A 15,879-nucleotide genomic window follows, 5' to 3' on the forward strand; every position below is an offset into this window, starting at 1 on the left:
GAGAAAAAACAAAGATCGTCTAGCTCTCTGAGTGGCCATAATGAGCGGAACTGAGCAGATCCAAAGCCAGGAGCCAGAAGTTTCTTCCTGGGTCCATTTGGGTGCATAGCCCAAGGCCTGCTATTTTCTCAGGCCATAAACAGGCAGCTGGACTGAAAGTAGAACAGCTGGGACACAAACTGATGCCCATATAGGATGCCAGTGCCACAGGCCAAAGCTTAGAGTACTACACCATAGCACCAGCCCCTAATTTTAATTATTTTTACATTTTTTAAATTTTATTTGAAAGGCAGATTCAGGGCCAGGGGAGGGACAGAAAAAGAGGCCTTTCATCTGCTGCTTCACTCCCAAAATGCTGAATGGCTGGGACTATGCCAGGTGAAACCAGGAGCCAGAAGCTTCTTTGGGGTCTCCCAGGTGGGTGCAGGAGATCAAGCCCTTGGGCCATCCACTACAGTCTTCCCAGGCACATTTGCAGGGAGCTGGATCAGAGCCAGACACTGCTCTGCTCTCGTGGAGTCCCAGGCCAGCGCTGGAGCCCTCTGCTGCTTTCTCAGACACATTAGCAGTGAGCTGGATCAAAAGTGGAGCAGCTGGGACTCACACTGACGTCCATAAGGGATGCTGACACCACAGGCATTGGCCCCCTCCCTCTTTCTATTCTTGGGGAGGGAAATCCTAGCCAGTGGGCACGTGACCTAAGCTCAGTCCCCAGGTCTCTCCTCAAACACTGGCTTTGAGAGAGGAGCTGAGTGGCTACAGACCCCTGCTCTCAGGGGCAGCAGCATCTTGGCCTCCTGGCCCTCCACGGGGGAGTTTTCTGCCAAGCCCGTGGCTCTCGGTGTGCTTCCAACAAATGCCTTCCTGTCCCAGCCAGCCCATGCAAGCTCCTGCTGTGGGCAAGCAACCTGCCTGACCTGTAACAACTGCTCCACTGGATCAGCAAGTCTCTCAAATGCAAAGATTCAGGTTTGGCACAGTGGGTAAAGCCACACCAGCCAGGCTGGCATCCTGTATGAGCATCAGTTCTAGTCCCAACCATCCCACTTCCGATCCAGTTCCCTGCTAGTGCACTCAGGAAAGCAGCAGAAGATGGGCTAAGTTCTCGTCCCCTGCACCCAGGTGGGAAGCTTGGAAGAAGCGCCTGGTTCCAGACCAGTCCAGCTGCAGTGGCTATGGCCACGTGGTGAGTGAACTAGCAGATGGAAGAACTGTCTCTCCCTCTCTAATACACCTTTCAAATCAGCAACTCTTAGAAAAGAGGAAAGAAAAGTGGTGCCTCCACACCAAATAAATCATTTTCAAAAGTAACTAAGAGCTCAAGATGACTTCAGAGGCTTCTGTCTTAAGTCCTGGCATTGCATGGATGACAGGCAGTAGACGGTTATGCTGAGTAACAAATCCAAAGTGAATGTAACTGCTAAATCTGTTAACTTTTTTTTTTTACTTTTTATTATCATTTTATGATACAGTTCCAAAGACCCTAGGATTTCCCTAATCCCCTCCCCAATTCCTCCCCCCCCCACCGAGTTCCCCTATATCATTACCACAGTACAGTTCCCCATACACAGTCATAAGTCCATCATTGTGGGCATGGACAATGGCAGAGTCCAGCATTCTATTGTCAAGACAGAGTAAACAGTTTCATTGGGAGTCCATCTTTGTCTGGAAGTAGAGCATACTGCACTGTATCCTCACACCTGGATATGATAGTTTCCATTTCACAGTTACTCTACATCCCCTTAAATGAAAAGCCACAAAACAAAATCAACAACAGGAAGAAAAAAAAAAACAAATTAACAACACCATGAAGTTAAATAACATGCTACTGAATGACTAATGTGTCGCTAAAGAAATGGAAAAGAAAATCAAGAACCTTCTTGAAGAAAATGATGCTTCTGTAGGGTCTATGAGTCATTGAAGAATTTAATCAGAAGTGTTTCATTTTCACAGACAAAGGAAAACTTTGCTGGGTACTTGATCCTGGGCTGACAAATTTTTGCTTTTAGAATCTGGAATATATCACTCCATTCTCTTCTGGCCTGTAGTTTCCCGTGAGAGGTCTCCTGTGAGTGTAATTGGCATTCCTTTATATGTCAGTTGATTTTTTTTTTCACGTGCACATTTAAGGATGTTTTCCTTATGTTCTATTTTTTTTAAGATTTATTTATTTATTTATTTTTTGGAGAGGCTGATATTCAGACAGGAGGAGAGACAGAGAAGAAGATCTTTCATCCGATGGATCACTCTCCAAGCGGCCGCAACGGCTGGAGCTGAAAAATTCCAAAGCCAGGAGCCAGGAGCTCTTCCGGGTCTCCGACACGGGTGCAGGGTCCCAGGGCTTGGGGCCGTCCTCGACTGCTTTCCCAGGCCACAGGCAGGGAGCTGATGGGAAGTGGAGCTGCCGGGATTAGAACCGGCGCCCATATGGGATCCCAGCGCATGCAAGGCGAGGACTTTAACCACTATGCTATCGTGCCAGGCCCCTTATGTTCTATTAAAGAGAGCTTGATTATCACGTTTTTTGGTGAAGATCGCTTTTGGTCAAGCCTGCTGGGAGTTCTATGCCTTTCCTAGATGTTGTTTCACAATTCTTTCTCTAGATTAGGAAAATTTTTCCTTATTATTTCATTAAATACATTTGTAAACCAAGCTTCTCTTTTTGCACCTTGTGGAACCCCCATAACTCTTTTATGTTTGGCCTTTTAATAGTGTCTTTCAATTCTTGAATGCTTTTTTAAAGATTTATTTATTTTTATTACGAAGTCGGATATACAGTGAAGAGGAGAGACAGAGAGGAAGATCTTCCGTCCAATGGTTCACTCCCCAAGTAAGCCGCAACGGCCGGTGCTGCACAGATCTGAAGCCGGGAACCAGGAACCTCTTCCGGGTCTCCCACGCAGGTGCAGGGTCCCAAAGCATTGGGCCGTCCTCGACTGCTTTCCCAGGCCACAAGCAGGGAGCTGGATGGAAAGCAGGGCCGCTGGGATTAGAACCGGCGCCCGCCCATATGGGATCCTGGTGCGAATATGGGATCCCGGCGCGTTCAAGGCGAGGACTTTAACCACTATGCTATCGCACCAGGCTCTGCCTCCCTTCATTCTATTTTGGAGACTCTCCACTGTACCTTTAATCTGCTTCACTGTATTCCTCATTTCTGATGTATCAGCTTTCATTTGATTCATTTCCAGTGTGACATATTCCTTGAATTCCTTGAATGCCTGCTTTACGTGCTTCTCGTTGTTGATAAGTTTTATAACAAGTGCTTTGAATTCTGCATCCCCCATTTTCTTGAGGTCTTCCTCAGTTAACTCTGAAGTTGGCAAAAGGTTTTGCTCCTTTGCAGGGGAGTCTTCAGTAATATTTATTGTTCTTCTGTCTCTTCTTTTGCTCTTGGTCATTTACTTTTGGTTGGCAGTGTCTTCTCTTTGCGGCAGGTTTCTAAGCTGTGTCATCCACAAGTCTACAGTTCAATTTGACTTACCGCAGTTGGTACACAGCTCTTTGTTTGCAGTCACTTGTGCCACTCCCTCTAGCGCGTTCCAGGTCTGGGTTCTTATGTTAGATTTCCACCATGGTCTCCATAGCCCCAGCTCCTGGCTCACCAGTCTCCACCTCCTATTATACCATGCTGAGGCTGCACCGTTGTCTGTACAATCTTTCTCCTGCTTCCAGCTGCAGCAGGTCCCAGCATTAGGGAGACACCAGAAGTCCTATATAGCTAAGTTGTTAGTGGTGCTGATCTTGCCAGAAGCTGTTGGCTGTTAGGTCTGATGGCCACATGGACCTATTTTGACCCGTATGATGCCGTAGTCGGTATAATTTTCCTGTGGGACCAGTGCAATCCACTGAGCTCAATGAGTTCTCACCGAACTCAGCACATGCGCAGCTCACTATTGTCCCCTGCAGGCTTAAATTCCTTGCCATACTGTAAGAAATGGCACCTGATGTGCCACTACTAAAGTTCTAGATCTGCTGGCTGTCAGGTCTGAGGGCTACCAAGAACCTGTAGGATGCCACACTGTTGCAGTTCACGGAGCCAGAAATGAGTTCACTCCCAGCTCAATGCATGCGCAGTCCTGCCCCCTAGCCCTTGCCTCCTTAAGCAAAATAGCGCCTAATTTGGCTCTAGGAGGTGGACTGTGCTATGAAATCCACCCTGTTCCTGTACTGTCTATCTGGGACCTGCCACTCTGTCTCTGCTAAAACTTTTAAACGAACATATTTAGATGAACATATATTCCATTCACTTGAAAAACTATCATGGGCCCAGCACGGTGGCCTAGCAGCTAAAGTCCTCGCCTTGAATGCGCCAGGATCCCATATGGGCGCAGGTTCTAATCCTGGCAGCTCCACTTCCCATCCTGCTTGTGACCTGGGAAAGTAGTCAAGGACAGCCCAAGGCCTTGGGACCCTGCACCTGCGTGGGAGACCTGGAGGAGATTCCTGGGTTCCTGGCTTCAGAGTGGCACAGTACCAGCCGTTGTGGTCACTTGGGGAGTGAACCATTGGACGGAAGATCTTCCTCTCTGTCTCTCCTCCTCTGTGTATATCTGACTTTGCAATAAAAATATAAATAAATCTTAAAAAAAAACTATCATACAGAAATGGAAGCATGTCAGAAATTCATGCTAGGTGAGTTCAAGGGCTGTGGAACCAACATGACCCAGTACTTCCACTAAGAAGTCACTAACACACATTCTACCTGAATGGGTTATTTTCAGAGGACTGGCATGCAGCACTCTTCTAACTCTAGATTGTGCATATCAATTCATCTTTATTCAATGAAGGAAAAGCAATGCCGTGAATAAAAGTATCATAGTGATGCACACACGCACACCACACTGGTCAGAGACATCTCCATGGCTGAAGCACTAAGCCATCTTCCACTGTCTCTGCTCAACTACCAGGGAGCTGGTAGGTTCTGATTCCCCCAGATGCCCTTGTCTGTCTCGTCTACTGCTTCCACATTCAACTCAGCCATGCTCCACAGCAACACAGAGGCCAAGTGAGGAGTTCCAGACTGTGACCCACCACTAAGGCTGGGCCAACTTTATAGAAAAGCAGCCTACAATCTTGATTCCTCTGAAATCCAACCAGTGGAGCAACACACAGCTCACAGGAGCACAGACACTGGAGTCAGCCTTGCCAACAAAGTCCCTTTCTGGGGAGTTTCTTCTAACCTGAATTCTAGTCACCTCTGGATTTAAGCAGCTACTGCCACCAAATTCACTCTAACTAAAAGGATCTGTCTCCACACACCCACATGTAGAGGCATTTTCTGTCAGGAAAGCCAGAGATGGTGGAGAAGTACTTCTACTATGTTTACACAGTAGCCCTCACCTGTCACAGGAAGCCTGGCCATGGTCAACCACATGTTGCTTCAATGATGTCGTTAAGGGTGAGGTGAGTGAGTAGTTTAACTCATGACCATGTAACAGATTGGTAGGCTCTCTTCCACCTTGCTATTGCATGGGGTTAAGCTGAAGACCAATTTTCACGTTCTTCCCACTGTTTCTACTTACTCCAGTACTACTTAGCTTTCCCTCTAATTACACAGATAAGAAATATTAAATAAATGCTTTATAATCAGATATATACTTGATAGTAACTGGTGAAGTTGAGTGAGTTAAGCAATAATTTAACTGTCAAACACCTATATTTTTCTCCTCTCTGTCCAATTGCCACGTTTGTTATTTTTAATAATGTGTCAGTTCAAATAACAAGAATTACAGCATCTGACCAAATCCCCTCATTTTATCAAGAAACTGGGGATAGCTCAGCAAACTAAGGGAGCTGCCTGAGGTAACACCTAGCAGAAGCAGAGCCAGGACCAAAATCCAAGTCTTAGTTATCAAATCCCTGGTCAAATCTGGTACAGGACCAGATGCAATACTGAGTAAAACCAGTACATGGCCTGCTTACCTGTCCGGATCCCTGTTTCTTGTTCTAACTGTTGGTAGAGTTTGTTGGAATAGTCCGCCATCTTCTGTTCAATGGTCAGGTGCCTGGCAGTACTCAGGATGCCAGCACAGAACCGTGTGGAGCCTGCAGCCAGCCTGCAGAATGGATGCAAAATGCTGTCAGATATACTCGTGCATACAACCAGTTCAGAGCCCCTCATTATATTATCATAGTATCAAAAAATGCAAACAATCTGACTGTCCACTGATTTAAAAGTTTGAAGTCCACCTATAAAATGGAATGCCATGCAATCAAGAAAAAGTGAGAGGGCCCAGTGCGATAGCCTAGAGGCTAAATCATCACCTTGCATGTGCTGGGATCCCATATGGGTGCCAGTTCATGTCCCAGCTGCTCTACTTCCCTTCTACCTCCCTGCCTGTGGCCTGGGAAAACACTCAAGGACGGCCCAAAGCTCTGGGACCCTGCACCTTCGTGGAGACCAGGAAGAAGTTCCCGGCTCCTAGCTTCAGACTGGCTCAGCTCGGGCTGTTGCAGCCACTTGGAGAGTGAACCAGCAAATGCAAGATCTTTGTCTCTGTCTCTGCTTCTCTCTGTAAATCTTTCTAACAAAAATAAATAAATAAATTTTAAAAAGAGAGAGAGAGAGAGTAAGAAAGAGAAAGAAAGCAAGAGTAATGCAGTGCCCCAGTGACAGGTCAAACGGATTATAGTTACCAGGAAAATAAAACCAAAACAAAACTCGACGAGTTCACATTGGCAGGAAGACGGAGTCAGGAGGCAGAAACACCTGTCGAACCCAGGTTAATGCTAATTAATTCTAAAATGTGGATAATACTAATACATAAATGTTGGTTCATTAATTGCAAGATTCATAATAATAAAAGATGTTTTTTGACAGGTGCAGGGTAGAAGGGAGCTCAATTTTCCTTTAAGTCTAGAATAGTTTAAAAAAAAAACTAATGGGAGAATGTAGCCAGCTTCCCTTCAGTTTACAGAGAAAACTCACAAGCCACAGGATTTAAGCTGCTAAACGGCCACAACAACACAAAAACAAAACAAAATAAAATAAATATATCCTTCAATGACAGTTCTTGCTTTGTTATATCAGCCACCTCACTAACAAGACATTATTATGCATTACCAAACAAAGCATAAGAGATTTCACCTTGGGACCACTATCGTGGAGCAGTGGGTTAGCCACCACCTTAACTGGGTTAACTCCCACTTGCTCCACTTCTGATCTAGCTCAACACCAACGCATCTGGGAGAGCAGTGGACTATGGCCAACGTGTGTAAACTTCTGTCATCCATGCGGGAGACCCAGACGGGAGTTCAGCGTTCCTGGATCTAGGCTGTTTGCAGTCATTAGGAGAGTGAAGCAATACATGGAGGATCTCTGTCTCTCTGTAACTCTGCCTTGAAATAAATGTACTTTTCTAAAGAGAGCGAGAGAGAGAGATTTCACTTTGACTCTTCTCATGCCGCCGGGCAACATTAAGATTAACCATCAATAGGATACTATCCTGAATGCAAGAGAAATAAAGAATCCTATATGATTACAGAATGCAGCTCAGTCACATGCCAATGAAGATCACATCCTTACCTGCCCTGCTCCAGAAGGATGATATCCTTCCACCCCATCTTGGAGAGGTGATAGGCCACTGATGTCCCCATGATTCCACCCCCACAGATGACCACCTGGGCCTGGGCAGGCAGGGTGACTGAGTGTGCCTGGGCAGCCGACGTGCCGCTTCTTGCTGAGGGCCATTTTTGCCATGCTGGGTGGGTTCTTTGTCTTCGAACAGCTGAGAGCCACCGACAGAACATCACGTCTGCCACCAGCCTCAAGACGTGCTCTCACTCAGCTGAAACCTCCAAACTAGACCGGAAAAATGAAACATATGTCATTCTCTTTAACTCAGTGCACAAGTTTAAAGAAAAAAGAGACCAATAATCATCCATTCAATAAATACCTGAGGCTCTACAGGCTCTTCTAACACCTTGCTATGCACAGATAACGCCAGCGAACAAGACACTGCAGCTTTTAGGAAATGCACACTGCAGAGCATGTGCATGTGTGGACTGGGACACTCCACGAGCAAGTGAACCAAGCTAACGGGATAGTCACTGCAGGCATACTTCAAAGAGGAGGGCGAGGAAAGGATTTCAACAAGTGACATTGGGAAAGAGAACTGACAGGTGAAAAGCAACAGGAGTAAGACTGTTCATGGGACACGCACTGGGTTGAGGGTTTCAGATGTTATTTGGCCCACATCCCACATCAGAGTGCCTGGTCTTCAGTCCCAAGAAATACCAGTCCCAGAAAGAGATTGTTTATTTGTTTTTTAAATAATTACTTTTTATAAACTTATTAAAGAGAAAAACTTGAGAACTGTTTACCATGGAAAACACTTGGTTCTAGCTTCCTACTAATGTGGCCCCTGGGAGGCAGCACATGATGGCTCAGATGGTCAGGTCCCGGTCATCTACCTGAGAGACATGCCTGGGGTTCTAGGCTGCTGGCTTTCACTTGGCCCACCACCAACTGCTGTAGGCTTTTGGGGAGCGAACCAGAAGATGTAAGCTCTCTCTCGTTCAAATAAAAATCAAATAAATAAATGCAAATGAAATAATTAAATGATAAAAATTACTTGCCAACAAACTGGAAAGGGACAGGAAAGGGAGAAATAAGGACAATGGCTGTTTCTGAATTAAGCAATCGATGTCAATTACTACAGTGTAGGAAGCAAGCAATACAGAGAGGGAGAGAGGGAGATATGTATGAAAACACGACGTTCTCAGATATGTCAGGGGTGATACACCTGCCAGGAATGCAGTGGAAACCCCAGCCGTGCTGGTCCATAAGCTGGAGACTGGGGCAGGTCTGAGTCATTAGCATCACCACAACATCAAAGCACCGCAAGTCAGAGAGGAATGGAAGAAATGGGCTCCTCGGCATTGCAGACTGGAGGCAAACTCCCAGAGTGGCCAGATACAGAGAAAACAGGCAAAAAAAAAAAAAAAAAAAAAAAATAGAAGGAGGAAGGGAGGGAGGGGGAGGGAGGGGGAGGGAGGGGGAGAGAGAGAGAGAGAAAGAAAGAGAAAAAAGAGAGAGAGAGAGAACTGGCCAGAGGAGAAGCAGTGGAAAGGCCAAGGCGTGACCCGAAGCCCGGAGCCGAGTGTCCCAGAGGGGCTCATACACACGGCCCTGAGGGTCAAGCAGGATCATCAAGCTCACCATAGTGTCCTGAAGAAAATCATTTTGAGGGGAGAAGTAAGGACAACACAAGACTCAAGCAAACTGAATAGAAGACGTGATAAGGGGGTAAAAACAGCACCTCCACATTTTGCTCTGAAGGCAGGCAGAAAAATAATACAGAAGCAACAGAAGATTGTGGGGAAGAAGGGGCTGGTATTGAACCGCAACAGATGACTCAAGTACTGGGATAAAGTACCCTCCCCCTGCCACCCTTTGGGGAGACAGATGGAACTGCAGGCACCTGGCTTCAGCCTGGTACATCTGCTGCTGCAACCATCTAAAAACAAAAACAACTCTCCCTCTGTGATTCTTTCAAACAAAACAAATCTTAAAGACAGAGAATATGAATGAAAGAGTGAATGAATAAGTAAATAAATATGGATAAACACCTTTGAAGGTATCAAGGATGATTCACTACTATGAAAAAGATCCCATAGAAGTAGAGACAATGGGGTCCATGAGAAGGCAAGAGACAGGACCAGAATCCAACCAAAGGGTGATATGGTGGAGGTGAAGTACAGATGAGACACTTCGCCGTGCTAGGCTTTTCATTCACACACAAGTCACAGGTCGTCTACAGACACCTAACTCCACAAGACAGTAAATACATAAAGCTGGAGAAGAAGAATGGAGGCTGAGCCACCACACAAAGAACCTGCAGAAACATGTAAACAGAGCCCAACTTTTGACAAAGAAGGAAAAACACAACACACAAAACAAAAACACAACCAAGCTGACTATGCTGCATAGTTGCAGAAAATAGTAAGAAACCCAGTGTGTAGGTTAGGATATGTGACACAGCCATTAAGATGTCAATTAGAAGACCAGCATCCAGGCCTGGCACATTGGCTCAGTCAAATCCTTGCCTTGCATCCACCAGGATCCCATATGGGCAACAGTCCGTGTCCTAGCTGCTCCACTTCCCTTCCTTCCAGCTGTTTGTGGCCTGGGAAAGCGGTCAAGCATGACGCAAAGCCCTGGGACCATGCACCCGAGTGGGAGACATGGAAGAAGTGCCTCTGGCTCCTGGCTTCAAACTGGATCAGCTCTAGCTGTTGTGGCCACTTGGAGAGTGAATTAGCAGACAGAGGCTCTATCTCTGTCTCTCTTTCTCTCTGTAAATTTGCCTTTCCAAAAAAATAAATCTGGGGGGAAAAAAAAAACACCTCTACATCCCACATCAGAATATGAATATCTGTTTCAAATTCTGGCTACTCTGCTTCTGACCCAGCTTCCTACCTATGCACACCCTGGGTGGCAGCAGGTGATTGATGGCTCAAACATTAGGCTCCCTGCCAGAGTTGCTGGCTCTAGCCTGGTCCGGCCCTGACCTAGCAGATGGACGATATCTGTGTCTCTGTTGCTTTCTCTTCCAAAAAGGAAGACATCTGATATGGAAGCCAGATTGTACACAATGAATGCTGAGTGGGAAAAAATGAAAAAAAAAGTCGAGCTAAGTCATGGAATATTCTGGATATTTGTCCTGACCTGGTCCAGTATACAATACTGAATAACCACAGGCTGAATATAATAAAGGCAGGTTTTAATAAAATTAATCTAATGCAAAACATAATACTGTTGGAGTTTCAACACACTGAAGACTACTGCCAGATTTTGCAGTGAAAGTATGGGCTGGGGCGGGGACCGGGGTGGGGGGCCAACATGCTGGCATGATATGCTGGTAGACTGAGCTTGGGGACTCGTCAACATGCTTGAATCCCGGATGGGCAGAAGGGTAGGCCCCAGGCTGGCATCTGTGCCAGAGCGCTAGATCTGATGCGACTCCCTCGTTATGTGCCCAGGAAGGCAGAGGGAGATGGCCCAAGCACTTGGGCTCCTGCTGTCCATGTGGGAGACGTACAGAAACTCCTGGCTCCTGGCTTTGGACTGCACCAGCTCTGGCCGCTGCAGCCTTTTGGGAAGTGAACCAACGGATGAAACATCTTTGTTTCTCCTTTTAATGATGTCTTTCAAATAAAAGTAAATAAAACTTCTTTAAAAATTAAAAATAAAGCAACAACAAAAGCAAACACCTGTATTGCTGCAGGTAGGCCCAATGTGCCAGGCATATTTCCGCTTGCTATGCCCCACCCTGAGACAGCAGCACCTCCATGCTGCAGGCCAGAGGCACACAGGAGCAACCCTCCAGCACCCAGGACTCAAACGCCACCAGAGTCCCAAGGTAATCACTGCTCCATGCAGCTTGTCAAAACCCTGTGAAGATAGGGCCGAGCCGCACACACCCAGCAGGAAAACCCAAGTGGAAACGCCAGTGGAAGAACCAAGATGAGTTTCAAGGCGGAATGAACAAAAGGAAAGGCCAAAGGTGATTTAGAACCAGGCAAAGCAGCATTTCTGACCCTGTGCTCCTCATGCCGACACCAAGAAGTGGCAAGGGTAGAGGACAAAGCTGCGGCAGCAACACCAAAGCAAACATGGACTGCCAGGAAGTGACTGTACAGTCACACATATCAAAAAGCAGAGATGTCAAGTATATGGAACACACACCACTGTGAAATGCTCCTAGTATTAAAATTCTGGTAAAACCACGCAATATTTTCTGCTAAAAATAACTTGTGCTTAACCAACAACACTAACACTGGTTCTTCTCAGATCTACTCATACCAGTCAGCAAGGTGACAGCTGTCCCGTATGCTAATGCCACACACACACACACACATACAAGGTGGCCCCCAGGGAGCCCGTGCAAGCATGGCTGCCCTGACACGGTCTCTCTCGCCTCCACAGAAGCAATACCCGGACACCTGTCTGAATGATGTCCCACCCAGCACTGTGACAGCCCAAGTGGCACACTGGTTCCTGTCCTTGCTAACAGCCTGGAAAAGCAATGGAAGATGGACTTGGTATTTGGGCCCGTACCACCCGTGGAGGAGACCCCATAAAGCTCCTGGTTTCGGCCTGATCTCCTCCCCAGGCTGACTAAGGCCATTTGAGGGAAGTGACCCAACAAATGAAAGACCTCTGTCCCGCCTTCTGTGTAACTCGGAATTTTGAATAAATAAATGTCTTTAACAAAGATTCCCAACCTGCACCCTGGGAATTCTGGCGCTGCTGGTCCCAGGTGCTGTGTTCTCAACAATGAGAACCTCCAGTTGGTTGAGTTCTTTTTCTTTTTTAAGATTTATTTTTATTGCAAAATCAGATACACAGAGAGGGAGCGAGACAGAGAGAAATATCTTCCGTCTGATGATTCACTCCCCAAGTGACCACAACGGCCAGTGCTGCGCTGATCTGAAGCCAGGAGCCAAGAACTTCCTCCAGGTCTCCCACACGGGTTCAGGATCCCAAAGCATTGGGCCGTCCTCGACTGCTTTCCCAGGCCACAACCAGCGGGCTGAATGGAAAGTGGAGCTGCCGGGATTAGAACCTGCGACAATATGGGATCCTGGGAGTGTTCAGGGCGAGGACTTTAGCTGCTAGGCCACCGCGTTGAGTTCTAATCCGAACCCCCACTCAACACTGCCTATCCCGTTTACACATCTGGGCGAAATGCACTTCAGATCCGGGCTCGGCTCTGCCCATCACACACATCAACACGACAGCTCACGGCCCCGGCCCGCCCTTGTCCGACCCACTCCCCACACACGCCCGGTCCTGCGGGAAGCACAGCTGGGCCGCAGCCGGCGCCTCAACGCGGGAAAAGCCGCTGCACCTGCCCAGACGCACCAGCCGGCTCCACGCCGAGCGGCCGCCACCCGCCAGCCCACCGGCCGCCCTGGGCACCGAGCGCCACGCACGCCCGGGGCGCGGACCCCCGGGACCCGGCGGCCCCGACCGCGGAGCCGGCCCCGCGCCACACCGAGGCGTCCGGAGGCCTCCGGGGGGCCCGGGGCGCTGAGGCCGCGCGGCAGCCTGCTCACCTCTCGGGGCCCCACGGGCTCCCGCTCCGGAACGGCTCGGCGGCAGCGAGCGGGCGTCCACGACGGTCGCCGGGGGTCGCGGCAGGCCGGCAGCGAGGACCGGGGGCCCTGAGGCGGCGCGACCTCCGAGAAACAAAGTTCCGAGGCAGCCGCGGCCGCGACCTTCCGCGCTCGACCCTCCCTCCGCAAGGGTACGGCGGGCGCGCCACCCGGCCGCGCAGCCGCGCCGTGACGCCACCGCGGTGGCCCCGCCCCTGCCGCGTGGGCTTGTTTGGGTCTCGCGAGGCCCCGCCCAGGTCGGGGCGTGACCGCGAGGGCGGCGTGGGCGGCTCCCTTCCGTCCCGAGCCGGGTCCGGTCCGCCCCGCACCGCCCGCGGCCCGCTCCGGCCCAGGCGGCCTTCGGCCCCGCGCACCCCCTTACTCCCTGCGGACGAGGGCGAGCGCGTGGACGCGGGACCGCGCCTCACCCGCCAGCAGCTGTAGAGCGTCTGAAGTGCAGCATCTCTGGTTCTTGGCTCCCCGTGTGCAAAATATCCCTTAGAAAAACAACTGCTTTCTGGATATACAGAGAGGAGGAGAGACAGAGAGGAAGATCCTCCATCCGATGATTCACTCCCCAAGTGAGCCGCAACAGGCCGGTGCGTGCCAATCCGATGCCGGGAACCAGGAAACTCCTCCGGGTCGCCCACGCGGGTGCAGGGTCCCAAAGCTTTGGGTTGTCCTCGACTGCTTTCCCAGGCCACAAGCAGGGAGCTGGATGGGAAGTGGAGCTGCAGGGATTAGAACCGGCGCCCATATGGGATCCCGGGGCTTTCAAAGCGAGGACTTTAGCCGCTAGGCCACGCCGCTGGGCCCTGGAGTAATTTTTTTAGAACTTGGGTTCAAGTCCCATCCTTTGCCAACATCTCCCTTGCTTCTGCCTGGCAAGGACAGAGAACAGAAGATGGAAAGTGTATTTTTAGCAGCTATTTCAAAAGTCCTTGGGCACTGGGGGGTTGGAAGGCCACAAGACTGTGGCGCGGCATGCTAAGCCGCTGCTGCTTGCGACTTCAGCGACCCATATTGGAGAGCAGCTTCCTGCTATTGCTGCTGGGAAGGAAACGTAAAAGGGCCCAGTTACTTAATCCAAAGTGCAAATCAAATAAAGATACCCCATCCAGACCTGTTCACCTTCAGGTGGCGCTGTGGCCTGTGATTTGAGGTCCAGTCCAGAGTGAGGGGACGCTGTGGGGAAGGACTAGAAATCCAAGCCGGAGGGCTGGAATTGCCCTCCCAGGGTTCCCCCTGTACACAGGAGGAAAGGAGCCAAGGCTTTGCTGCTGTCTCCGAGAGCGCTGTGTCTTATCTTGTTCCCATAAAAAGCTCTGTGCAGTCAGGGACCCTCAGACCCTTCCATTTGGGGCATCGTTTGGCTCCAGCTCCTCCTCAGAAATCCAGGATGATAGGGACCTGAGTCTGTGGTATGGTGGGTTAAAACATTGCAACTCCAGTATCCCATATCAGATCACGGGTTTGAATCCAGGTCACTCTGCTTTTAATCCAGATTCCTAATAGTGCTCCTGGGAAAGCAGTAGCTAGTGGTCCAAGTGACAGGGTCCCTGCAACCCATGTGGGGACCTGGTTGGAGTGCTGGCACTTGGCTTCAGCCTGGGAGTGAAACAGTGGTTCAAGCATCTCTCTGTCTCTCTGTTACTCCAACCATTGCGGCCACTTGGGGAGTGAACCAGCAGACAGAAGATCTTTCTGTCTCTCTGTACATCTATCTGACTTTCCAATAAAATAAATAAAAGATTAAAAAAAAAAAAGAGTGACAGAGGGAAAAACAGAGAAGATCTTCCATTGCTGCTTTGCTTCCCCAGAGAACCACAACACAACAGGCAAGACTGGGCCAGGCCAAAGCCAAGAGCCTGAGTCACCATCCAGGTCTCCCACTCGGGTGGCAGGGGTCCAAGTACTTGGGTCATCTGCTCCCTTCCATGAGCTGGACAGGAAGCACAGCAGCGGAGACCTGAACTGGTGCTAAGCAGGGATGGTGGTGTCACAGGTAGCAGCTTAACACACTGTGCCACCAGGCTGGCCCCTCTTAGGAAGTTCTTTCCTTCACAACCACCTTTTCAAATGGAAGTCTAGCAGAATCACAGAGTCTGAGTGGCAGCAAAGCCCTCCAGGACCTGGGTATTTAGCAGAGCAGGGTACATGTGGGCATCATGGGAATCCTAGGAGAAAGGCCAGGAAAAATCATAGTGCCTTCCATCTTGCCAATGATAATACAAGTCAGTCGACAGAGCCAGGTGCTCAGTGCACTCTACCTGCCATACGAGCAGACTTTCACACTCAGACTACCTGTCAAAAAGACCAGCCATCGCCCCTCTGCTGACCTTTGGCAGGCCAAGTGCCCGAAGGGTCCTTGGCAAGCCACGTGTTCCGCACAGCAGGCCAGGGACCTGAGAGGCTCTAGCTGGTCACAGCTGTGGCACATAATCACACTGGGAGGGGCAGACCCCACTGATGGTCTTTGGCATCACCAAGAGACGCAGGCTCCTCCATCTGGTTGGTCTCAGACTCCACAGGATCGCCGATCTCAGGAGCCAGAGAGCGGAGTGCATATTCTGGACCGGGGCACATGGTACACGCTGTGCCGGGGAGAAGACTGTGCCCAGCTATACACAAAGCATGAGTCTGCCTGCTCCTCTGAGCCACACGAGGACCTCGGATGCTACCCCAAGGGACCAAAAAAAAAAAAAAAAAAAAAAAGCCAGTAACCTTTGGAGAGATGATGACAATTCAGGGGAGACAGCCAGTGACACCAGCCAC

The 15,879-nt window shown here is 49.4% G+C and overlaps 1 protein-coding gene across 2 annotated transcripts in view; it reads right to left on the reverse strand.

The window, feature by feature from the left end:
• Positions 1-15,879, reverse strand: part of PDPR (pyruvate dehydrogenase phosphatase regulatory subunit) — a 46,830-nt gene that overhangs the window by 17,297 nt on the left and 13,654 nt on the right. Inside the window, exons 1-3 of one of the 2 annotated variants that reach the window (XM_004584026.3) lie at positions 12,858-12,876; positions 7,529-7,804; positions 5,926-6,059 (exon numbers count right to left, since the gene is read on the reverse strand). In XM_004584026.3, coding sequence (XP_004584083.2) covers positions 5,926-6,059; positions 7,529-7,752 — 358 coding nt within the window. In that variant the 5' untranslated portion in view covers positions 7,753-7,804; positions 12,858-12,876. Of the gene's footprint in view, positions 1-5,925; positions 6,060-7,528; positions 7,805-12,857; positions 12,877-15,879 lie in introns of those variants that run through there. The other variant, XM_058674995.1, reaches the window with a different exon arrangement.

This window comes from Ochotona princeps, chromosome 16 (assembly GCF_030435755.1).
Source record: "Ochotona princeps isolate mOchPri1 chromosome 16, mOchPri1.hap1, whole genome shotgun sequence".
Classification (NCBI taxonomy): Eukaryota; Metazoa; Chordata; class Mammalia; order Lagomorpha; family Ochotonidae; genus Ochotona; species Ochotona princeps.